This window comes from Cherax quadricarinatus, chromosome 2 (genome assembly GCF_038502225.1).
Source record: "Cherax quadricarinatus isolate ZL_2023a chromosome 2, ASM3850222v1, whole genome shotgun sequence".
Classification (NCBI taxonomy): Eukaryota; Metazoa; Arthropoda; class Malacostraca; order Decapoda; family Parastacidae; genus Cherax; species Cherax quadricarinatus.
The window spans coordinates 41,216,215-41,240,821 of record NC_091293.1 but is presented as its reverse complement, the minus strand read 5'-3'; the positions used below and the strand labels follow the sequence as shown (position 1 = coordinate 41,240,821).

At 42.1% G+C, this 24,607-nt stretch overlaps 1 protein-coding gene across 2 annotated transcripts in view; it reads right to left on the bottom strand.

Moving 5' to 3' along the window:
* LOC128706601 (PR domain zinc finger protein 15) overlaps positions 1-17,955 on the bottom strand; it is a 132,752-nt gene extending 114,797 nt beyond the window's left edge. Inside the window, exons 1-4 of one of the 2 annotated variants that reach the window (XM_070087931.1) lie at positions 17,822-17,955; positions 13,233-13,485; positions 7,749-7,822; positions 2,820-3,011 (exon numbers count right to left, since the gene is read on the bottom strand). In XM_070087931.1, the coding sequence (XP_069944032.1) occupies positions 2,820-3,011; positions 7,749-7,822; positions 13,233-13,248 (282 nt within the window). In that variant the 5' untranslated portion in view covers positions 13,249-13,485; positions 17,822-17,955. The remainder of the gene's footprint in view (positions 1-2,819; positions 3,012-7,748; positions 7,823-13,232; positions 13,486-17,821) is intronic. The other variant, XM_070087941.1, reaches the window with a different exon arrangement.
* Positions 17,956-24,607: the final 6,652 nt, after the last annotated feature.

Here is a 24,607-nt window from a genome sequence, read left to right as displayed (position 1 = left end):
ACATTCCCCTCTTTGCCTCCAAGGACAAAGTTCTTTGTCTCCACAGACTCCTAAGTGCACCACTCACTCTTTTTCCCTCATCAATTCTATGATTCACCTCATCTTTCATAGACCCATCCGCTGACACGTCCACTCCCAAATATCTGAATACGTTCACCTCCTCCATACTCTCTCCCTCCAATCTGATATTCAATCTTTCATCACCTAATCTTTTTGTTATCCTCATAACCTTACTCTTTCCTGTATTCACCTTTAATTTTCTTCTTTTGCACACCCTACCAAATTCATCCACCAATATTTCTTATGGGAACAAATTCGGTCAGTACTGGCACCTGAACATACTTCTGGAGTGAAAAAATATCGTTAACCGGGGGTCCACTGTACTAGAAATGTTATAAATGGTGCAAAGGTAACATTAAAACAATATCAAAGATGGTTGACACAAATTCACTACCATTATAGCTTGCTCCTCATTTAATGATGAATTCGTTTAACCCTTAAACTGTACAAATGTAGATCTACGTTCACGTGCATAGTGCTCCGACTTTGATTTTCCCCATTTGAAAGCACGTATAAAAAATGTAGATCTACGTTCAGAGCACCCCGCACATGGACGCAGATCTACGTTTGGAGAGTTTAAGGGTTAACAACGTGGTCTTAGGAATGGAACTCCGTTGTTAAATAAGGAGAGGCTGTATATTGAAGGTACTCAGTAATTCAGTACACAGTTCTAATAAAAATTACAATAGGGATGAACTGATAAAAAAAAAAATGATATAGTATATGCCTATCTAATAATAAATGAGAGTTGACGAAAAGATGGAACAAGAACATCGATAATGTTGGATGAAAGACAGGGCTTCAGGCATAATAAACTGTTGTCAGGATCACATTAATGTAAAGAGGTATTTTTCAACAGTACAGTGATACTTCGCACATCCAGCCTGCCATTATCCGAACCTTGCCAATATCCGAACAGGCCCTGAGAAAGGGCAAAATTCTAAAATTATTACCGAAACATTCAAACAGCCGTTCAGATATGGCAGAAGGCTGAATCAAACTTGGCACGCACTTTAGTGTACAAGTTGGCCACTAGGAGCCGCACTCTTCACTACCCCTGCCACCCACTGTTCTCAGTCCCGCTACTGTTTCCTAACCGAAAAGGTGCGCAGAATGGATAATGGCGGTGCAGTCCAGAAGCGAGTTTGTGGCCTTTGTGGGGTGCCACTCCTTCTTTTAGCATTATTACTGCTGTGTTTTGTCCTAGCTATCTTGTGTATGGCACCAAAGAGAGCCAGTTATGTGCGTACTCTAGAAAAAAAAGAGGGAAATATTGTTGCACATGGATTCAGGTTGGTCCAACACGTGACTTATGGCTGAGTATAATTTGGCAAAGTCGACCCTCTGTGATATCAAGAAGGCTCATGATAAGATTATGACCTACACAAGTAAGTTCTCAGCCACCTCAAAAACTGGAAAAAGTGCTGAAAGAAAAGTGATGGAGAAGCCACAGAGCTTGGAACTCGATCAGTGCATGATGAAGTGGTACCTACAACGTGGTAGTGGTATGATGGTTCATGGCGCCGACGTGCAGGACTGGCTAGTGTGTGACAAAGACGACCCTGGTGTGCAATCTCTGATGGACGCAGAGACTGCAGAATCAATCTTGCACCCGGAACATTCCAAAAGTGACAACGATGACAATGACCCAATGCCTCTAAGACCAAAAACTTCAGCAGCAAGGGCTGGAGTCAAAACACTTTTGGAGTGTATTTGGAGCATCCACTTTCCAAAGCCCATTTGAAAAACTATGGTCCTGTGGTCCATGAAATCCAGGAGGCTGTTATTCGAGCCCAGACTGCCTGGCCCCACCGCCAGACGACGTTAGACTCATTTTTTAAACCTACAACGCTGATGGCGATATGACAGGGTACAGATGGTGATATGACAGTACAGATGTGCATTTTTTCCCCCTCATGTACCCAGAAACTGCATGTTTCCGAATCAGTCTCAGCCCATATAGTTCGGATATGAGAGGTATCACTGTAGATTTGAAGTGGTACGCAAGCAGGGAGCTTCTGGAACCTTCATTCTTATTCCATCTTTGCTTCAACTCTCATTTATTACTAGACAGGTATATATTATCTCATCATTTTTTGCATCATTTCATCCTTATTGAAATTTTGATAGAACTAATCCAACAAAAATAAAACCCTTTCATTTACAGGTTCAACCTCAAGAATACTTCTTTCAACAAAGTGACCATATCCCACTGAGGCAGGGTGGCCCAAAAAGAAAAACAAGTTTCTCTTCATAACTTTAGTAATATATAAAGAAGAAGGGGTTACTAGCCCCTTGCTTCCTGCATTTTAGTTGCCTCTTATGACATGCATGGCTTACAGAGGAAGAATTCTTTTCCACTTCCCCATGGAGAACCTCAACACTTACTCGTTTCAATTTCTCTACCCGTCCAGGCTTCTCACAGCTGGGTATTTAGACTGATGTCCAAGCTCTCAAACTAAAATAATTTCCAACTAGAGAACAGCAACTATTATATTAGGTTAATTCCTTTTAGCAATAACAAGTGGACTTGAGTTCTGAAGGTGGAAAGTGCAAATACCGCACTGTATGATGTATAATCCTACAACAAAAAAATATTTTGTGAACTTCCAAAAGTTTCTCACAACAGAGCTGCCATCCCTGCCCCCATGAACTGTTTAGTGTTAATTAACCATCTTTACCAACCAAATTTGCCACACTCATTCTACATGATCAACATTTTGACTATACTATTTTTACACAATATTCTAAATGCAAACCTTGAGCGGGAAAGTTGTGGCAGGATCAAGGTTAGGTGTATGTGGAGCTATGAGGGGGCCCAGTTTAGTGAACTTGGGTAGACTGTGGTTAGCAACCACTAGCCGTAACCGCTGGCAATAATCCTCCACTTGCACCCATGATGGTAGAGACTGGAAAGCAAACTGTGACTCCCTGTCTTCTACTTGCTTAGTCTAATAAAAAGAAAATAATAATCATTATTTTTAGTAGTAGTAATAGTAGTGGTGAAGTAGTAGTTGCAGCAGCAGCGGCAGCGGCAGTAGCAGCAGCAGTAGTGGGCAAGCATTATGGATATGTGTATATTTATTTATTCATATGAATTAAATAATGCTGGAAAACTGCTTAACCCTTTGACTGTCGCGGCCGTATATATATGTCTTACGAGGTACCGTGTTTGACGTATATAGACTCATAAATTCTAGCGGCTTCAAATCAAGCAGGAGAAAGCTGGTAGGCCCACATGTGAGAGAATGGGTCTGTGTGCACCATATAAAAAAATCCTGGAGCACACTGTGCATAATGAGAAAAAAAAAACTCCGACCGTTTTTTTTAATTAAAATGCCGACTTTGTGGTCTATTTTCGTATAGTATTTATGATTGTATTCTCATTTTCTTGGTCTCATTTGATAGAATGGAAAACATATTATAGAAATAGAGGTGATTTTGATTGATTTTACTATAAAAAGAACCTAGAAATGGAGTTCAAAGTAGGGGAAATGTTTGATTTTTGCCAATGTTCAAAAGTAAACAAATGATGCTATTGTCCAATAAATGTCCAACTAGCCATTCTAATATGCAGTCATGAAAGGGTTGATGTTATTTATACATTTATTACAGTATTGCAGTAGTCTGCATAATAGTAAGTCTTCTATTTTTTGTTTGAATAAAAATTCAAAATAGAAAGCAAGAGTAATATCAGAGGGGCCTGGAGACATGACTGATGAGCAAAGAAAATGTTATTTTAGAGCCAGGAATGTCTGCATTGTTCATTCTGGACCTTATTTTGAAATTGTCATATTTTTTAGCTTTTGTGAAATTGGCCAAATTGCAAATTTCTGACCACATTATTAGGTAGTTGAAATCGGTAAATGGGCAGTTTCTTGTACTCAATCGATAGAAAAAATGGAGTTCTAAAGAAATAGCAATGAGTTTGGGCGACTGGAACAATGGAATTAGCCGAAAATAGGGCTCAAATTGGGCGAAATCGCCGATTTGTAAACAGTGCCGAGGTCGCTAACTTCGCGAGAGCATAATTCCGTCAGTTTTCCATCAAATTTCGTTTTTTTGGTGTCATTATAATCGGGAAAAGATTCTCTATAATTTCATAAGAAAAAATTATTTTTTTTTATTTTAAATTTTGCGACACCAGGAGACACCTCAGGATTGGGGGTTGCGACAGTCAAAGGGTTAATAGTCTTGCAAATATGTAAGTAGCCTATATCTCTTATTTTCAGTTACATGTAAGTGTTTGTCCTCAGTGTGGATGGCTTCAGTCTGCAGAATTTTCATTATATTAGGTGCATCAAAGATGGTTAGTTTTTTAAATCACTGGATCACCTAGAGTAATTATACCACAACTATATTTAGTTTGCAAGATATCTATAGGGTAGATCTGAATATTTTTTCTAACCATTTCTACATGCTGTGTTATATATACGTATTGGCTTTGTAATAAGCTAGGAATACAAATTTTTAATATTTTCAATTAAAGTCTTAATGCATTATATCTGAAATAAAGCTCAGCACAGTATTAATTCTAACTCAAATTAACCTTTTGCTGTTGTGACCCCCTAAAATTAAAAGTCCCATCAGTATTGCAGTTTAAAAAATTATCTTAACTGCAGATAATCTTTATCTGAAGGTTATTACACCAAAAATGCAAACTGATAGAAAACTTATGGAATTATGTAGACATGAAGTTGGCAGTCTGGGTGTAAGTTACACATCAGCACTTTTGCCCACTTTGAGGCTTATTTTAGGCCAGTTCCACTGATAGCTTACTATGTTACTAGAATACATTCCATTCTATCAATTAAGGGCAACAAACTGGCCGTTCATCTGTAAGAATTATCCTATAAAGTGCACAGAAGTCAACAATCTGGCCAATTTTATGCAAAATTCAACAAATCCCAACTTAAACAAAAAAACACTCAAGAACATGCTTCAAAGTCAATGTTTTAAACCAAACACAAGGTGAGAGGTTAGTTGTTCCCATCAGGCAATGCATGAAGCAGGATTTTTTTTATACAGTGCACACCCACTGCACAGACCCATTCTCTCAAATCTAAACCAACATTTACTGCTCACAGCATATATGAGGGTGCTGTGATTAAGATGGAGATCTACATAAGCACCATTGACCTACATAACATATGTAGCTCTATGTGAGAAACAGTGAAAGGGTTAATACAGATGTGGGACTGAAAAACAAAGGATAATCCTGTAATGAATGGAATTACATATAAAGGGTTTATTTATATTGGTGAATCAAATTAACTGATTAATTGTTTTATCACAAGTGAGAAATTATTCTCTCCAAAGCTGGAGGTATAAAACAGATAACATGAGAATTTTTGTAAGATTATAAAATCTTCTATATGAATTAAAAAGTACATTCACACATTACATGCAGGTACAAATATCATGTAAAGGTAGAAAGTTGAAAGTGAACATAGAAAAGAGTAAGGTGATGAGGGTGTCAAATGATTTAGATAAAGAAAAATTGGATATCAAATTGGGGAGAAGGAGTATGGAAGAAGTGAATGTTTTCAGATACTTGGGAGTTGATGTGTCGGTGGATGGATTTATGAAGGATGAGGTTAATCATAGAATTGATGAGGGAAAAAAGGTGAGTGGTGCATTGAGGTATATGTGGAGTCAAAAAACGTTATCTATGGAGGCAAAGAAGGGAATGTATGAAAGTATAGTAGTACCAACACTCTTATATGGGTGTGAAGCTTGGGTGGTAAATGCAGCAGCGAGGAGACGGTTGGAGGCAGTGGAGATGTCCTGTTTAAGGGCAATGTGTGGTGTAAATATTATGCAGAAAATTCGGAGTGTGGAAATTAGGAAAAGGTGTGGAGTTAATAAAAGTATTAGTCAGAGGGCAGAAGAGGGGTTGTTGAGGTGGTTTGGTCATTTAGAGAGAATGGATCAAAGTAAAATGACATGGAAAGCATATAAATCTATAGGGGAAGGAAGGCGGGGTAGGGGTCGTCCTCGAAAGGGTTGGAGAGAGGGGGTAAAGGAGGTTTTGTGGGCAAGGGGCTTGGACTTCCAGCAAGCGTGCGTGAGCGTGTTAGATAGGAGTGAATGGAGACGAATGGTACTTGGGACCTGACGATCTGTTGGAGTGTGAGCAGGGTAATATTTAGTGAAGGGATTCAGGGAAACTGGTTATTTTCATATAGTTGGACTTGAGTCCTGGAAATGGGAAGTACAATGCCTGCACTTTAAAGGAGGGGTTTGGGATATTGGCAGTTTGGAGGGATATGTTGTGTATCTTTATATGTGTATGCTTCTAAACTGTTGTATTCTGAGCACCTCTGCAAAAACAGTGATAATGTGCGAGTGTGGTGAAAGTGTTGAATGATGATGAAAGTATTTTCTTTTTGGGGATTTTCTTTCTTTTTTGGGTCACCCTGCCTCGGTGGGAGACGGCCGACTTGTTAAAAAAAAAAAAAAATCGTAATCCAACACAATTAGGACAAAAAACTAATTTTCAGGATTTCACAGCTTTGAAAAATAAATATAAATACACTGTGCAGAACATCATGTAATGCCTTAACCCTTTGTCTGTTTTGGTCGTATACATACATCTTACAAGGTACCATATTTGACGTTGTATATATACTCATAAATTCTAGCGGCTTCAAATCAAGCAGAAGAAAGCTGGTAGGCCCACATGTGAGAGAATAGGTCTGTGTGGTCCGTGTGCACCATATAAAAAAAATCCTGGAGCATGCAGTGCATAATGAAAAAAAAAACTCCGACTGTTTTTTTAATTAAAATGCCGAATTTGTGGCCTATTTTCGTATAGTATTTATGGTTCTATTCTCGTTTTGTTGGTCTCATTTGATAGAATGGAAAACATATTATAGAATTAGAGGTAATATTGATTGGTTTTACTATAAAAAGAACCTTGAAATGGAGCTCAAAGTAGGGAAAATGTCTGATTTTTGCCGATGTTCAAAAGTAAACAAATGATGTCATTGTCCAATAAATGTCCAACTAGCCATTCTAATATGCAGTCATGAATGGGTTGACATTATTTGTACAATTATTACAGTATTGCAGAAGTCTGCGTATCAGTAAATCTTCTATTTTTTGTTTGAATAAAAATTCAAAGTAGAGAGCAAGAGTATATCGGAGGGGCCTGGAGATATGACTGATGAACAAAGAAAATGTTATTTTAGAGCCAGGAATGTCTGCATTGTTCATTCTGGACCTTATTTTGAAATTGTCATATTTTATAATTTTTGTGAAATTGGCCAAATTGCAAATTTCTGACCACATTATTGGGTAGTTGAAATCGGTAAATGGGCTGTTTCTTGTACTCAATTGATAGAAAAAATGAAGTTCTAACGAAATAGCTATGAGTTTCGTCGACTGGAACAATGGAATTAGCCGAAAATAGGGCTCAAAGTGGGCGAAATCGCCGATTTGTAAATATCGCCGTGGTCGATAACTTTGCGAGAATAATTCCATCAGTTTTTCATCAAATTTCGATTTTTTGGTGTCATTACAATCGGGAAAATATTCTCCATCATTTCATGAGAAAAAATAATATTTTTTTTTTTTGAAATTTTGCGACATGAGATACCTCAGGATTGGGGGTTGCGACAGTCAAGGGGTTAATAGACTCAATGGAGTAGTAGCAACAGACTCCTCAGGAACAAACACCTACTCACCAGAAGGTCCAACTGAGACAACATGGGACAGTTGCATGCTTCGTGATCATCCCCACAAAGGTCACACATTCCACCTGCAAAATTATGTAGTAAGAAAAAGGGGTTATCATTAAATCATAATACAGCAAGAAAAACATTTTTTATTTTTATTTTATTTATTAATCTGAACATGATACAGTGAAGTACAAAGGAATACAGTTATTACAGTGCAACATGCCAAAGCAATGATATATTCAGTGGTAAAAACATTATTGTAAACAGATAACAATTTAGCACAAATAAGTATTACAAAGACAGGTCATATGGTCATTTACTGTGTTGCTGTGCATTCAATAGAATGGAGTATTCTGTTAGGTAATGTATTTAAAAAAAAAAAAAAAAAGTTTGATTGGGTCACAGGTTAGATATTTATGAGATACAATAATGAGAAACATTTATGAGATACAATTTATGAGATACAATTATTCAGTATTTATTTAGTTGTGGGTGAGTAAGTGATTTTTGAGAAGACTTGAATTTATAAACAGTGTTTCTTTTACATTCACAGGTAATGAATTCCAGATTTTAGGGCCTTTTATGTGCACTGAGTTTTTGCATAGCATGAGATGGACACGGAGAACATCAAAGAGTGATCTGTGCCTTGTGTTATGGTCATATGTTCTGTTGAGGTTGGTAAGGAGACGTTTGAGGGGAGGGTTTATATCAGAGTTAAGTGTTCTATGAATGTAGTAGGTGCAGTAATAAGTATGGATGTTTTGAATGGTGAGTAGGTTTAGAGTTTTGAATATTGGTGGAGTGTGCTGCCTGTAGTGGGAATTTGTTATCATTATGGTGTAGGAGGTAGGTTACTGAAAGCAGTGAAGAGTTTTTACGAGGATAGTGAGGCTCAAGTTAGAGTATGTAGGAAAGAGGGAAATTTTTTCCCAGTAAAAGTAGGCCTTAGACAAGGATGTGTGATGTCACCGTGGTTGTTTAATATATTTATAGATGGGGTTGTAAGAGAAGTAAATGCGAGGGTCTTGGCAAGAGGCGTGGAGTTAAAAGATAAAGAATCACACACAAAGTGGGAGTTGTCACAGCTGCTCTTTGCTGATGACACTGTGCTCTTGGGAGATTCTGAAGAGAAGTTGCAGAGATTGGTGGATGAATTTGGTAGGGTGTGCAAAAGAAGAAAATTAAAGGTGAATACAGGAAAGAGTAAGGTTATGAGGATAACAAAAAGATTAGGTGATGAAAGATTGAATATCAGATTGGAGGGAGAGAGTATGGAGGAGGTGAACGTATTCAGATATTTGGGAGTGGACGTGTCAGCGGATGGGTCTATGAAAGATGAGGTGAATCATAGAATTGATGAGGGAAAAAGAGTGAGTGGTGCACTTAGGAGTCTGTGGAGACAAAGAACTTTGTCCTTGGAGGCAAAGAGGGGAATGTATGAGAGTATAGTTTTACCAACGCTCTTATATGGGTGTGAAGCGTGGGTGATGAATGTTGCAGCGAGGAGAAGGCTGGAGGCAGTGGAGATGTCATGTCTGAGGGCAATGTGTGGTGTGAATATAATGCAGAGAATTCGTAGTTTGGAAGTTAGGAGGAGGTGCGGGATTACCAAAACTGTTGTCCAGAGGGCTGAGGAAGGGTTGTTGAGGTGGTTCGGACATGTAGAGAGAATGGAGCGAAACAGAATGACTTCAAGAGTGTATCAGTCTGTAGTGGAAGGAAGGCGGGGTAGGGGTCGGCCTAGGAAGGGTTGGAGGGAGGGGGTAAAGGAGGTTTTGTGTGCGAGGGGCTTGGACTTCCAGCAGGCATGCTTGAGCGTGTTTGATAGGAGTGAATGGAGACAAATGGTTTTTAATACTAGTGACGTGCTGTTGGAGTGTGAGCAAAGTAACATTTATGAAGGGATTCAGGGAAACCGGCAGGCCGGACTTGAGTCCTGGAGATGGGAAGTACAGTGCCTGCACTCTGAAGGAGGGGTGTTAATGTTGCAGTTTAAAAACTGTAGTGTAAAGCACCCTTCTGGCAAGACAGTGATGGAGTGAATGATGGTGAAAGTTTTTCTTTTTCGGGCCACCCTGCCTTGGTGGGAATCGGCCGGTGTGATAATAAAAAAAAATAAAAATATGACTGCAGCCTTTTGTTGGGTAATTAATGGTCTGAGATGGTTTATTGTTGTTGAGCCCCATGCACAAATTCCATAGGTGAGATAGGGGTAAATAAGTGAGTGATATAGGGCCAGGAGGGCTACTGTGGAACATAGTACCGTATCTTCGATAGTATGCCTATGGTCTTGGAAATTTTTTTGGAAATTTGTTGTATATGTGTTTGAAATTTGAGTCTATTATCAAGGTGGATTCCTAAGAATTTTCCCTCTGAGTTTTGTGATAGGTGATCCGTTTATCATTATGTTAAGAGGGACGTCCATAGCTCTGTTACCAAACTGAATGAAGTAGGTTTTGTCAATGTTTAGAGTAAGTTTGTTAGTACTCATCCAGGTAGATATTTTCTGTAATTCGGTATTTACAGTATTGGCTAGCGTGACTGGGCTCTGGTGAGAGAAGATGTATGTAGTGTCATCTGCAAATAGTGTGGATTTGAGTAGTTGCGATGCATTTGGTAGGTCATTTATGTATAGAAGAAAGAGAAGAGGGCCTAGGACACTTCCCTGTGGGACACCAACTGTAATTGGCTGTGCGGAAGAGTTTGCCCCGTTTGTGTACACATATTGGCTTCTGTTGCTGAGGTAAGACTTTAGGTAGTTGAGGGAGTGCCCTGTGATACCATAGTGTGACAATTTTATATGGAGCAAGTCATGGTCAACTGTATCAAAAGCTTTACGTAAGTCAATGAAGATCCCCAGTGGGACTTTTTTTTTTTCTCTATTGCAGTGTATATGTGTTCTAGCATGTGTATAATAGCATCATTAGTATTTTTATTAGGCCTGAACCCAAACTGACAGGGGTTTTGTATGTTGTGGGAGATGAGGTAGGAATAGATTCGCTTATGAATTAATTTTTCAAACATTTTAGAGAGAGGGTGTAAGTTGGACATTGGCCTATAGTTATTAAAGTCTGTTTGGTCTCCTCCTTTATGGATCGAGGTGACCCTTGCTATTTTGAGAACTGTAGGGAAGGTAGAGGATTCTATGGATTTGTTAAAGAGTGTTGCAATGATTGGTTATAGTACTTGTGATGCTTTTTTGTATATAAAGGGTGGTAAGGTATTTAAATCTCCTGTCTTGTTTTTTAGTATGTTGATAATAAGGGAGACTTCAGTAGGGTTAGTCGGAGCTAGGAACAGTGTGTTCGGGTAGTTGCCAGTGAGGTAGTCATTGGGTGGGGTATCTGAGCCTGGGATTTTATTGGCAAGGTTTTTTCCTATAGTGGAGAAGAAATTATTGAGTCTGTTTGCTGTTTCATACTAATGCACAGCAAGTGTTCCCTGAATTTTAATACAGGTGCTTCTCATTTCAGGCAAATGAATCTTCAGTGCAAACCACTGTACAGGCGGGGATTGAACCCGCAGCGAGTGAGTCGTAAAACTCCGGACCAGTGCATTAGCCACTGGGCCAGTGGCTTGAGTCATGATGATGGCTTTGAGGGGACTTGAGCTAGAGTTCGTCACAGCCATGCTGGCATGAGATTCATCTGTAAAAACTTACATTTGTAGTCATAGTGGTGGCTCATGCTACCTTCCTATGGTGTATAAATTTACCTAGTTGGACGAATCTTATTGTAGCCAGCTTGCCAGTGGCTAACATGTCGGTTTGGAGTTTCATGACTCACTGTGGGTTCATTCCCTCCCCATACTACGGTTTGTTTGCAATCATGTCATTACGATTACTCGAGTCAATCTTCAGTACAGCTTGCAAACTGCACCAATCACAACCAGAAAATGCATAGTGCACATGTGGAATTACGGATAGAAATGGAACATTATGAACACGTATAAAGTTAAGAGAAACCTCTTTGTTTACTTTAATGGCCACAAGAGAAAAAAATCTAGCTAATGCCCGACTGACTAGGAAGGTCATCCTTAACCCTTTCAGGGTTTCGGCCGTACTAGTACGGCTTACACACCAGGGTTTTTGACGTACTAGCACGCCTAAATTTTAGCGCCCTCAAATCTAGTGAGAGAAAGCTGGTAGGCCTACATATGAAAGAATGGGTCTATGTGGTCAGTGTGCGCAGTATAAAAAAATCCTGCAGCACACAGTACGTAATGAGAAAAAAAAACTTTGACCATGTTTTTGGATTAAAACAGCTACTTTGCACTGTATTTTTGTATGGTATTTATTGTTGTATTCTAGTTTTCCTGGTCTCATTTTATAGAATGGAAGACATATTACAGAAATTGCGATGATTTTGACTGGTTTTACAAAGAAAAGTACCTTGAAATTGAGCTCAAAGTAGCAGAAATGTTCAATTTTTACCGAAGTTTAAAAGTAAACAAATCATGCTATGTGTCCAATACACATCAACTGGTGAGTCTAATAGTCTTTCACAAATGCGCTGATATTATTTATACCATTTCTACACTAATGCAGTAGTCTGCATAACAGAAACTCTTCTATTTTTTTGTAAGAATAAAAATTCAAAGCGGAATGCAAAAGAATGTAAGAGGGGCATGGGGACGTGACTAATGAACAGAGGAAATGCTATTTTAGTGCCAGGAATGTCTTTCTTGTTTATTCTGGACCCTATTCGGAAATTGGTATCTTTTGAAATTTGTGTGAAATTGGCAAAATTGCTAAATTCTGACCACTGTATTGGGTAGTTGAAATCGGTAAATGGGTGGTTTCTTGTACTCATTCGATAGAAAAAATGGAGTTCTAGCAAAATAGCTATGATTTTTGTAGACAAGTACACTGCAATTGGCCGAAAATAAGGTTCAAAGTGGGCAAAATCGCCGATACGTAAACATCGTCGAGACCGCTAACTTCGCAAGAGCTTAATTCTGCAAGTTTTCCATCAAATTTCATATTTTTGGTGTCATTATGATCGGGAAAAGATTCTCTATCTTTCATAAGAATTTTTTTTTTTTTTTTTTTTTTTTTTGAAATTTGGCCGACCCTGAGAACAAGTTTCTGAGAGGGCCTGTCGACCCTGAAAGGGCTAATAGTGCTTACTTGCAATGTTCTGAGGCCTGCAGAATTTTGGAAAACTAACTTCTATCTTCTTATGTTGAAGCGGTGGGAAATTATTTAGTGAAGTGCATACCAAGAAAAGGCAATAATCAAACTGCTAAATTGCTAAAAAAACAACACACAAAAATTCTTGCTCATTACTGGCTAAAAATTGTTATATGGTTAGAATTTTACTGAAACTTACAAGAGAAAATTTGGTTCTCAACTGATGAATTGAAATATTGTGTACCATGGTAATTTAAATTTATGGCAGAATTCACAGTTATTACATTTATTAAAGTAGCACCATGAATGTTTTCATTAATGTAGATCATTAAAAACAAGCATTATATTGTTAAACTTACTCTGAGAATGAGTCATTGTCACTCACAGACTTTCAAAGCTATGTCTTAAAGATGCAGCTTTATCTCATTACTTCAACTATAGTACAAATAAAACTTCCTTTTCTTCTATATAACTGCTTGTTTACTTCTTTATGGTACATGCTTTAAGATTTTTACTTTTTGTTGCTTGACTTTTCCTCTTCTTCACAATACATGCACTGTGCTTGACAGTCTCTTCTCCTGTTGCCTGCATTCATTGTAATGTGACATGTTCCTGTGGATTAATTACAGTAATTTTAAAATTATGGTTAAGAACTAAACCTGTAAAGGTCATATATTATTATCATTATTGTTACTATTATTACATTCATGAGGGAAGTGTTACACCCACAGGGGTCATACAGTCTATGGAATGGGTAGTAATTAAGATCAATTCAAGAAGTGGATAGCCACAATCCCTTGGATCAAGAACCCTTCATTAACTATAAGGTATCTGTATCAATGGTTAAGCTTGGTCAGAGGCAGACAAAGGTTTGCTGTGGGTATGTTCACTAGGAATAGACTAGTCTTGGGTATGTTATCATCATTAATGCAATCAGAAAAACATTAAACTCATATGGGTCATTCAGCATTTAGCTGTTGTCACAAAGCATAGGATACACACAATAATAGTAGCTAGATGTATTTGTCCCTGTGCAAGCTGAGAAAGGTACCCCAATACTACTTAACACCAGACCTCCATATGTCAATGCATGTGAAAAGATTAGCACAGAGTGTGGCGTAAGTACATAATGCAGTGAAGCATTAGCATTGAAGATTTGAAAAGAATCAGATTTGGAATTCACAAATTATTTTATTAACACATCGGCCATTTCCCACCGAGGCAAGGTGGCCTAAAAACAAAAGAAGAAACACTTTCATCATCATCATTCACTCCATCACTGTCTTGCCAGAGGCATGCCAACACCACAGTTAAAAAACTGCAACATATTAACATCCTCTCCTTCAAAGTGCAGGCCCTGTACGTCCCACCTCCAGGACTAAAGTCTGACTTGCCGGTTTCTTTGAATCCCTTCCCTTTGCTCACACTCCAACAGCACGTCAAGCCATAAAAACCATTTGTCTCCACTCGCTCCTATCTAACATGCTTACACACACCTGCTGGAACTCTAAGCCCCTCACACACAACCTTCAGATAGATTCTTCAATATACAGTAGACCATTATACAGTCAACCCTCAACTAACGGCGGCATTAAGTAACGGCAATTTCGTCCAACGGCATTTTTTGCCGTAGAAAAAATGCTTTAACCAATGGCAAAAAACTTAACCAACGATGCTTGTTCGGACTGTGTCGTTGTGCCCGGAGCACAGCCTGAGCGGGCCCAGCCACTCCAAGGGTCAGTGTGCCATTGTTTACAAGCTGTTGCGGTTGGTTTCCACGTGTGCCTCCCATATATTTTGGATAATTCCACTATTTCTAGTACTTGTAACTGCTAAATAAGCCACCATGGGTCCCAAGAAAGCTTCTAGTGACAAGCCTGTGTTAAAAAGGGTGAGAATTACAATGGAAATGAAGAAGGAGATCATTGAAAAATACGAGAGTGGAGTACTATTAGTACTATCTTGGCGAACAGACAGGCAATCAAGGAAGCTGTTGTTGCGAAGGGTTTAAGTATGTTTTCAAAACGGAGACCACAAATAGTTGAAGAGGTAGAGAGGCTGTTATTGGTATGGATAAATGAAAAACAATTATCAGGTGATAATTGTCTTTTGTAACCTTATTTATCCCATAAGTTCTTTGGTTTATCTAACACGAATTTACTGAACATGACATTTTCAGGAACGTAACTACCGTGTAATACAGTGGACCCTCAACCAATGGCATTAATCCGTTCCAGAGGGCTTTTCACAGTTGTATGTTGGGCTATCTTATTGAAACTTGGGCAATGTATGATGGAAAGATGCTTCTTAACGTACACCAAAAATGAAAAAAAAAAAACATTAGCTGCCTCTTTGTGGTATATTTTCATATGGTTTTTATGGTTGTGTACTCATTTTTTTGGTCCCATTTGATAGACTGGAAGATATATTACAGAAATAGATATGATTTTGATCGGTTTCATGACGAAAAGTACCTTGAAATTGAGCTCAAAGTAGCGGAAATGTTCGATTTTTGCCGATGTTCAATGAACTTTGTGTAAGTCAAATTGGTTAATTTTATTAAGTGAATTCTAATCTAACCACTCTGTAATCCGGCAAACTCAGTAATCCAGCACACTACAGGTCCCAATGATGCCAGACTTGTGATGGCAGACCTGTTTAAGTCATCCTGTAGATAGCACCAACTGTAATGGGAGTCTCTAGGTTTATTGCAGAGAAGTTGGCAAATATATATTCACCATATTCATCTCTTAAGTATGTGGTGAAACAGCATAATAGTTCATTAGAATAGTAAATGGCAATACCCCTCCCCATTTGGTATGCCCTGCAGTTGCAGATTACTGTGTATCCTGGCAATGTGTACATGTCTGTTGTGTCTTGCGTACGCCACGTTTCAGTGAAAATAATACAAGAGAAGGTCGTATTTAAGAATCTAGGAGTGCCAGGAGGTCATTATAGTGCTTACTCAGGGATCCAATTTTGCAGATAAAAACTGTTATATTCCTGGCATTATCGAGGACAGTTTTGGCTTGGGTTGCTGTGTAGTAAAGACAATTGCTTTCAGTAGGATTTGGATTATATAATTTAAATATGGGTCTATGTCAGCATTCAGCATTCTGGATAACAATGGCAAGGTGGGACTGCAGACAGTTAACTGGTAAATTTTATTAATTTATAATGAATTGTAAGTGGAGTATTAAGTGGTAATAGCATTATCTGTAAGAAAAGAATGATTGGACAAAGTTGTTATCAATGAACAATTTCCAGGTAAATTACACAAAAGTGAACATACAGTGATAAAATAGCAATTACACAATGAATACAAAGCTAGTACAATGATTACAATGCTAAAACAATAACTGCAATGCAAGCTAGGATGAAACACAATGAGATGGCTGGTAAAAAATGGCAATAGGAAACAAAAGTAAACAATAGTAAATATACCATGTCAAAAGAATAATTAAACAATAACTGCAATGTTAATTAAGTACTATAAGTAGGATGATGCATGATAAACTGGTACACAGTACATAATGGGAATAGCGTGGCTTGCAGTTATGTTCTTATATACATGTATGTTATAATCATGTATGATTTGTTATATATTTATGTATGAGGTGTGGTCACTTAGGTATGAGGTGTGATCACTCAGGTATGAAGTACGATCACTCAGGTATGAGTTGTGATCACTCAGGTATAAGGTATGAACACTCAGGTATGAGGTATGAACACTCAGGTATCAGGTGTGATCACTCAGGTATGAGGTGTGATCACTCAGGTATGATTTATGATCACTCAGGTATGATTTATGATCACTCAGGTATGAGGTGTGGTCGCTTAGGTATGAGGTGTGATCACTCAGGTATGAGGTATGATCACTCAGGTATCAGGTGTGATCACTCAGGTATCAGGTGTGATCACTCAGGTATGATTTATGATCACTCAGGTATGATTTATGATCACTCAGGTATGAGGTGTGGTCGCTTAGGTATGAGGTGTGATCACTCAGGTATGAGGTATGATCACTCAGGTATCAGGTGTGATCACTCAGGTATGATTTATGATCACTCAGGTATGATTTATGATCACTCAGGTATGAGGTGTGGTCGCTTAGGTATGAGGTGTGATCACTCAGGTATGAGGTATGATCACTTAGGTATGAGGTATGATCACTCAGGTATGAGGTGTGATCACTCAGGCATGAGGTATGATCACTCAGGTATGAGGGTATGATCACTCAGGTATGAGATGTGATTACTCAGGTATGAGTTATGATCACTCAGGTATGAAATATGATCACTCAGGTATGAGGTGTGATCACTCAGGTATGAGGTGTGATCACTCAGGTATGAGGTGTGATCACTCAGGTATGAGGTGTGATCACTCAGGTATGAGGTGTGATCACTCAGGTATGAGGTGTGATCACTCAGGTATGAGGTATGAACACTCAGGTATGAGGTATGAACACTCAGGTATGAGGTATGATCACTCAGGTATGAGGTGTGATCACTCAGGTATGAGGTGTGATCACTCAGGTATGAGGTATGATCACTCAGGTATGAGGTGTGATCACTCAGGTATGAGGTATGATCACTCAGGTATGAGGTATGATCACTCAGGTATGAGGTATGATCACTCAGGTATGAGGTATGATCACTCAGGTATGAGGTATGAACACTCAGGTATGAGGTATGATCACTCAGGTATGAGGTGTGGTCACTCAGGTATGAGGTATGATCACTCAGGTATTAGGTGTACACAGAGTTTAATTTACACTTAAATGTTATCATAAGATGTACAGTACTCTTAGAAGTTATCACACGGTGTATATTACTCTTAGGTGTGATCACAACATGTGTATGTATATATATGCTTAGTTAATCTTAAGTTAATTTTAAGCCAGCCCGTAATGCTATGCATATAAGTGGCTTTGGCATGCTGCTCTTACCTGTATTTTTTTGTACCTCTGTATGTATGCTCAAATTACTAAATAAAATAAATAAAATAAATAAATAAATATGGTAGGCTAGACTACCACCACACGGGGTTGTTATTGTTGGGGATAAGAGTTGTCAGAGGTCGAGGAGCCGTATGAACCCTTCTGCCCGAATTCTTTTTCTTCTTCTTCTGTTAAGATAAGATAAGATTTTGTTCGGGTTTTTAACCCCGGAGGGTTAGCCACCCAGGATAACCCAAGAAAGTCAGTGCGTCATCGAGGACTGTCTAACTTATTTCCATTGGGGTCCTTAATCTTGTCCCCCAGGATGCGACCCACACCAGTCGACTAACACCCAGGTACCTATTTGCTGCTAGGTGAACAGGACAATAGGTGTAAGGAAACGTGTCGAAATTTCCACCCGCCGGGAATCGAACCCGGGCCCTCCGTGTGTGAAGCGGGAGCTTTAGCCACCAGACCACCGATAGCATACGCCGTATCGAGCCCGGCCGTCCAGTGCTAGGAGAGGAGACCTTGACCAAAGTGGAAGAATGTTTTGACTAGTAACTGCGTATTATATGTCCCTGATACGCCCTGATGCCAGCAGGAAGGAGCAGGTACAGGCCAATATCTCCCGACGGTCCAGAGGGCAAAACCCCTCCCCGTTGAGAAGGAGAGGTAGAGTGAAAATTTGCACCCCAAGGGTGCGCAAGGCCGCACAGAGAGTAGTCCGTGCAGAGTGGTAACGTGGGCACCACAACAAGAAGTGTTCCACTGTCTCAGGCTGTGAGGGACACTATGGGCAGTACGGAGAGTCCGTCATCCGAAGGCGGTACAGATGAGCCGCCAGTCACGAGTGCCCAACTCGAAGGCGAGTCAGTGCAACATCCACCGAGCGGTCGGAATGGTGAGCCCAAGGGCAGGGGCCATTAAAAGATCGGACAGAGCCCAACGCCGAAGAAGAGAGGGATTGTGCCAGGCCCTCCTGCCACTGATGGCGGATTCCCTTCTGAACAGCCCTTGTGAAATCACTGTGGTCCAGGGCAAGAGGGGCAATAGTAGGAAGTGTGTGTGTGAGGGAGGCCGCTCGATCCGCCACTTCATTGCACCGAATTCCAACATGGGTTGGTACCCACTGAAGGGAGATGCTCCAACCCGGGCTCTGCAAGAAGCGCAGGAGAGGCTGTGTCTGATGAACGAGCACGTGTAGTGACCGTGGACGGGCAGAGCACAAAAGTGCCAGGGAGGATTGGGAATCAAAGAAGAGAACCAATGGCTGTGGGGTAATCTGATCTTGGACAAAAGCCAGAGCCTGGTGAATGGCGATGAGCTCCCCTGCCAGAACAGAATGAGCAGAGTCTAACCGCCAGGTTTGACACAGGGAGAGATCAGCGAAGAGGGCTGCAGAGGATGTGGAATGGGGGGAGGTCCATGCCGAGCCGTCCGTGTAGGTGGAGAATGAAGAGTCATATGTAACAGAGCGAAATTCTTCAAAGAGAAATGCAACTAACTGAGGGGGTTCCCTGTTCCTGTAATGCCAATCCAGGTGAATGTACCCCATCAGGTCCAGCCAAGGGGAGACTGGAGAGTGAAGAGAGGAGGGAGCCATGACAAGCGCAGGAAGTGTAAGGCAGGTCAGGGAATGCTGGGCCCTGGCCACAAAGGAAGGCTGAACCAAACGTGGGGGAACAGAGGCTGTCTCCCACATCTGTGGAGAGAGGCGGCAGGGGTGAGTACAAGGCAGAGAGGCCATATGATGGAGTGGTAAACAGTTTCTCGCTGTTCTCACCGATGGGAGAGGGACTATCCCTGACTCTGCCTCCAAGGCTGCAATGGGGGTGGAGGGGAATGCCCACAGCATACTACGGATGGCTGAATTCTGGAGAATGTCTAAGCGATGAAGAGAGGAGGAAGAGGCTGAGCCATACACCTCACTCGCATAGGTGAGCTTGCTGTGAACCATAGCTGTATAGAACCTACAGAGAAAGTCTCGATCCGCCCCCCACTTAGTGCCAGAGATCCAGTGCATAAGTGCAGTGTGACATGCACACGAGAGGTGGAGGGCCGCTATGTGTTTCTTCCATGTCAAGAATGGTGCATCTAAGGTGACTCCCAACCAACGATGAGAGGAGACTAAAGGGATTGGCGTCTGATTAAATGAGACTGATGGAAGAGTGGGGAGTTGGCTTCTAGTAAAGCATAAGAGCTTGGACTTAGTGTCACTAACCTCCAAACCCCAGGTGGCGACCCATGATGTCATGCGTTGTAGGGCATGCTGAAGTGTTTTCTGCGCTGTCAGCAAAGTCGGGGCACTGCACATAAGGGCCACATCATCTGCATATACCAGGGTACGCACTTCCTGGGTGGAAAGGAGATCCGACAGTAAGACAGAGAAAAGGAGTGGGCTAAGAACAGATTCATGGGTCACTCCCCGGTATACAGGACGGGGTGAGGACAAAGTGCCACCCACTGCAACACGAAAGGTCCTCCCTTGCAAAAAGTTGTACATCCAGCAGAGGGGAGCTCCTGTCAGCCCCATGTGGGCAAGCTTAAAAGCAATCTCCGTGTGTGACGCAGAAGCAAATGCTCTGCATAGATCCAAAAATGCAGCCAAAAGGAACTCCCAGTACTCAAATGAAGAGTCCATGAGCTGTGTAAATTGAAGCAAAGGGTCGAGGGTGGATCGACCTTCTCGGAAGCCACTCTGGTTATCAGGCAGGAGGCCATGTTCCTCATTCCACCACGAGAGACGGGTAGCCACCAGTCGTTCCAGCACCTTACCCAAGCAGGGCAGTAAAGCAATGGGCCGGTAAGAGCTCAGTTGGGTATAATCTTTGCCCAGCTTTAGAATTGGAACCAGGAGAGAGTGCTTCCACACATCAGGGAAGACACCCGTAGACCAGCTGGCATTGAAAACCTCCAGCATAGCATCTGTACAAGAGGGAGGTAGATGTAGTATGAATGAGTAAGGTAAGTTATCTTCCCCTGGAGAAGAGCAGGAAGAAAGTTGGGAAAGTGCCCACTGCAGTTCATGGGAGCTAAAGGGAGATGCCAGCACCTGGCAGTGAACCTCGGGTACAGCATGTGGCAAAGGGCCCCATTTGATCGCCTTAGAGGGTAGAGGAGGAGGAGCAAACATAGGACTGAAGAAATTTGCAAATGACTCAGCCTTGTCCCAGGGTAAGAGTGGTGCCGCCCCTTTCCCCAACAGGGTAAAAGTACTTACAGAATGTGATCCCAACACAGAGTACAAAAAACCCCATGCCTGACTGGCAGAGGTGCGAAAAGAAAGAGAAGAACAGAATAAAGCCCAAGATGCACGTTTCGCTTGGAGGAGGGTTCGCTGACAAAGAGCGTCTGCCCTTTGGTAAGCCAGCTGCTGAGTCTGAGAGGGTTGGCGCCACCACTGTGCCCATGCTGTCCGACGCGCCTTCACTGCTCAGAGGCACTCATCATTCCACTATGGAACAAAGGGGCATGAACAGGAGAAGCTCCTGGAGAGAGAGAATAAACGTGAGCCTGCCTCAAACATGACCCCTTGAAGAGACGCAACAGCCTCGTCCAGCAAGGAGTCCTGAGGCAGGCTGTAATCAGAGAGGACCCGATTATAGTTTGTCTAACCAGCCTGGGTGGTTTTCCACCGTGAACGAACTGCCGTCACTGGCACTGCTAAGGCTCTATTTGTAGAAGTAAGTACTGGAAGATGATCACTTCCCATGAAGGGACCTACAGTAACAGCAGCTGTAGTAAAACACCCACACTCAAGAACGAGGTCCAGGGTCAAAACTCGCCCGGTATAAGGATCCATTCTAGTCTCCAAACCTGGTGGTGTGAGCAACGAAAGGTGAGATGCACGGAGGGTTTGGAACAGGGCCCTACCTGTGGGATTCACCGATCCCAAAGAAATAGATGGCTCCCAAAGCTGGTGCCTAGCGTTAAAGTCTCCTATCACAAGTGTAGAACCATGGAGTTGCCCAAAGTAATAGGTAAATTCACTTTGTGTAACCGACCTGCCCGGACTATAGATCAGGAGTATGTTGCACCATTGAGTGCCCAAGGCAACTCTTACAGCCAGAGTTTCCAACACTCCACTCTCATAGGCTTGGAGAGAGAGGGTCGTACTCTGGAGCTGGTTGCATACAAGAAGAGCTAGGCCACCACTGCTCCCTGCGAGGCAATCCCTACGGTAAACAGTAAAACCAGGCACTCAAAGAGAATGTCGAGGATGTAACTATGTCTCAGAGAGACCCACCACCAGTGGCTGTACCTCAGCCAGATATTTCTGAAGGTCCAGAAGCTTCCCCAGTACGGAACGTACGTTCCAAAGAAGAAAAACAGAGGAGTGAGAGTGATTCGTGTGTGTGAACTAAGTAGCCCAATAAGGTGAGGGAGAACCGAGAGACATGCAGTCACAAAAGAGGCACCCTGGGGATAGGAATGTAGCACCTCCTCCACCAAAAGGAGAACAGGAAGGAATAAAGCCCGGGCAGGCAAGAGTGAAAAGGCGGGATCTTCAGACACGAAGGGTCCTGGAATAGGGACAGGCCGAGGCTGGGGTTGAGGAGAATTGGGGAGGGGAGTCGGCTGCAAGACGGGAGGCTCTGGGTCGGGTAAGATGTCCACCAGAACTGGGTGGGGTGCCGAGCACCAAGTCGATTTGGAAACTGCACCACCTCAACAGGAGGGTGTGCGTTGTGAGCGAGTAGGGCATGAGCAATAACTTCTGCAATGGAAGCCGGGTCTGAGGACACCCTGAGTTGACGTTGCCCGGGGGTGGGGAATCCTCTAAAGGGAGAGAGATGTCCACAAGAGCCCCAAACCGATTTGTAACAGGGACATTAGCCCTCACAGCTGAGGAGTACAGGTGCCCTGGCCGTGTTGGTGCTGGGGAGACACCCTTAGTGGGGGGCACTGGAGGTGAAGGAGGCAAGGGCTGATGGACTGTGACTGCTTTACAGACTGCAAGCAGGAGTTACATTTATCGAGCGAAAGAGACTGGGCCCTGGCTGAGTTTGCTAAATCAAGAGCCTGGTGATATGCCGGGCAAGACTGGGACGTAACCTTGTGGTTCCCTTTACAGAAGTAGCACGAAGCCGGGCTGGTACAGGTAACACCGTCTTTAACGACTGGGTGAAACCCTCTGCAGTTCACACATCTTACCTTACCATGTCAAGACAACTCTTCATGCCCAAAAAGGAAACATTTCCGACACCGGAGTAAAGGAAAAGCATAAGGGAGAACAGGAAACCTTAGGTTGCCAAAAGTCACAAATCTCGGGAGAGCACCCGAGAAACATACATGAACCATACGAGATGGGGCAGGATGATTCGAGAGGCTCCAAACCTCCCGCAAGCCTAAGTCATCACCCCCGCTGTAAACCAATTCAGAGTGGATCTCCTCATCTGAGAGGGATACAGAAATTGGTCCAATTCTGCAGTAACAACAACTGGCGGAGAGAACTGAGGAGCGGACCTCCCAGCAGACAACATTCCACCTACCCAGGACACGAACGGCATTTAGTGGCAAGTTTCTAGCCTGAAAAGACTTATGATGGAGCCGGAGTCTTAGGGCTGCACCCCTATCAAGTTGCTGGACACCCCCATCTATGCAAGCCTTTCTGAAAAGAGATCCACTGATGGTATTGGTGATGTCCCGTGGATTGGTGAAGGGTGTACCACCATCCTTAGGATGCACAAGAACCACCATCACGTCTGGAGTAATTCAAGGAGGAGAAGGAGCATAGTCTGGACAAATGGTTGGTTGGCATTTTGGGCTAGGCAGGGGCCGGCACTGTCATCAAACTCAAGGGCCCGTTTGTTTATTCCAGTACCTGGAGTTTACATGGAGAGAGTTCCGGGGGTCAACGCCCCCTCGGCCCGGTCTGTGACCAGGCCTCCTGGTGGATCAGAGCCTGATCAACCAGGCTGTTACTGCTGGCTGCATGCAAACCAATGTACGAGCCACAGCCCGGCTGGTCAGGAACCAACTTTAGGTGCTTGTCCAGTGCCAGCTTGAAGACTGCCAGGGGTCTGTTGGTAATCCCCCTTATGTATGCTGGGAGGCAGTTGAACAGTCTCGGGCCCCTGACACTTATTGTATGGTCTCTTAACGTGCTAGTGACACCCCTGCTTTTCATTGGGGGGATGTTGCATCGTCTGCCAAGTCTTTTGCTTTCGTAGTGAGTGATTTTTAAGGTGCATACAATCATGTATCTCTCCCGCCTGCATTCCAGGGAATACAGGTTTAGGAACCTCAAGCGCTCCCAGTAATTGAGGTGTTTTATCTCCGTTATGCATGCCGTGAAGGTTCTCTGTACATTTTCTAGGTCAGCAATTTCACCTGCTTTGAAAGGTGCTGTTAGTGTGCAGCAATATTCCAGCCTAGATAGAACAAGTGACCTGAAGAGTGTCATCATGGGCTTGGCCTCCCTAGTTTTGAAGGTTCTCATTATCCATCCTGTCATTTTTCTAGCAGATGCGATTGATACAATGTTATGGTCCTTGAAGGTGAGATCCTCCGACATGATCACTCCCATGTCTTTGACGTTGGTGTTTTGCTCTATTTTGTGGCCAGAATTTGTTTTGTACTCTGATGAAGATTTAATTTCCTCGTGTTTACCATATCTGAGTAATTGAAATTTCTCATCGTAGAACTTCATATTGTTTTCTGCAGCCCACTGAAAGATTTGGTTGATGTCCGCCTGGAGCCTTGCAGTGTCTGCAATGGAAGACACTGTCATGCAGATTCGGGTGTCATCTGCAAAGGAAGACACGGTGCTGTGGCTGACATCCTTGTCTA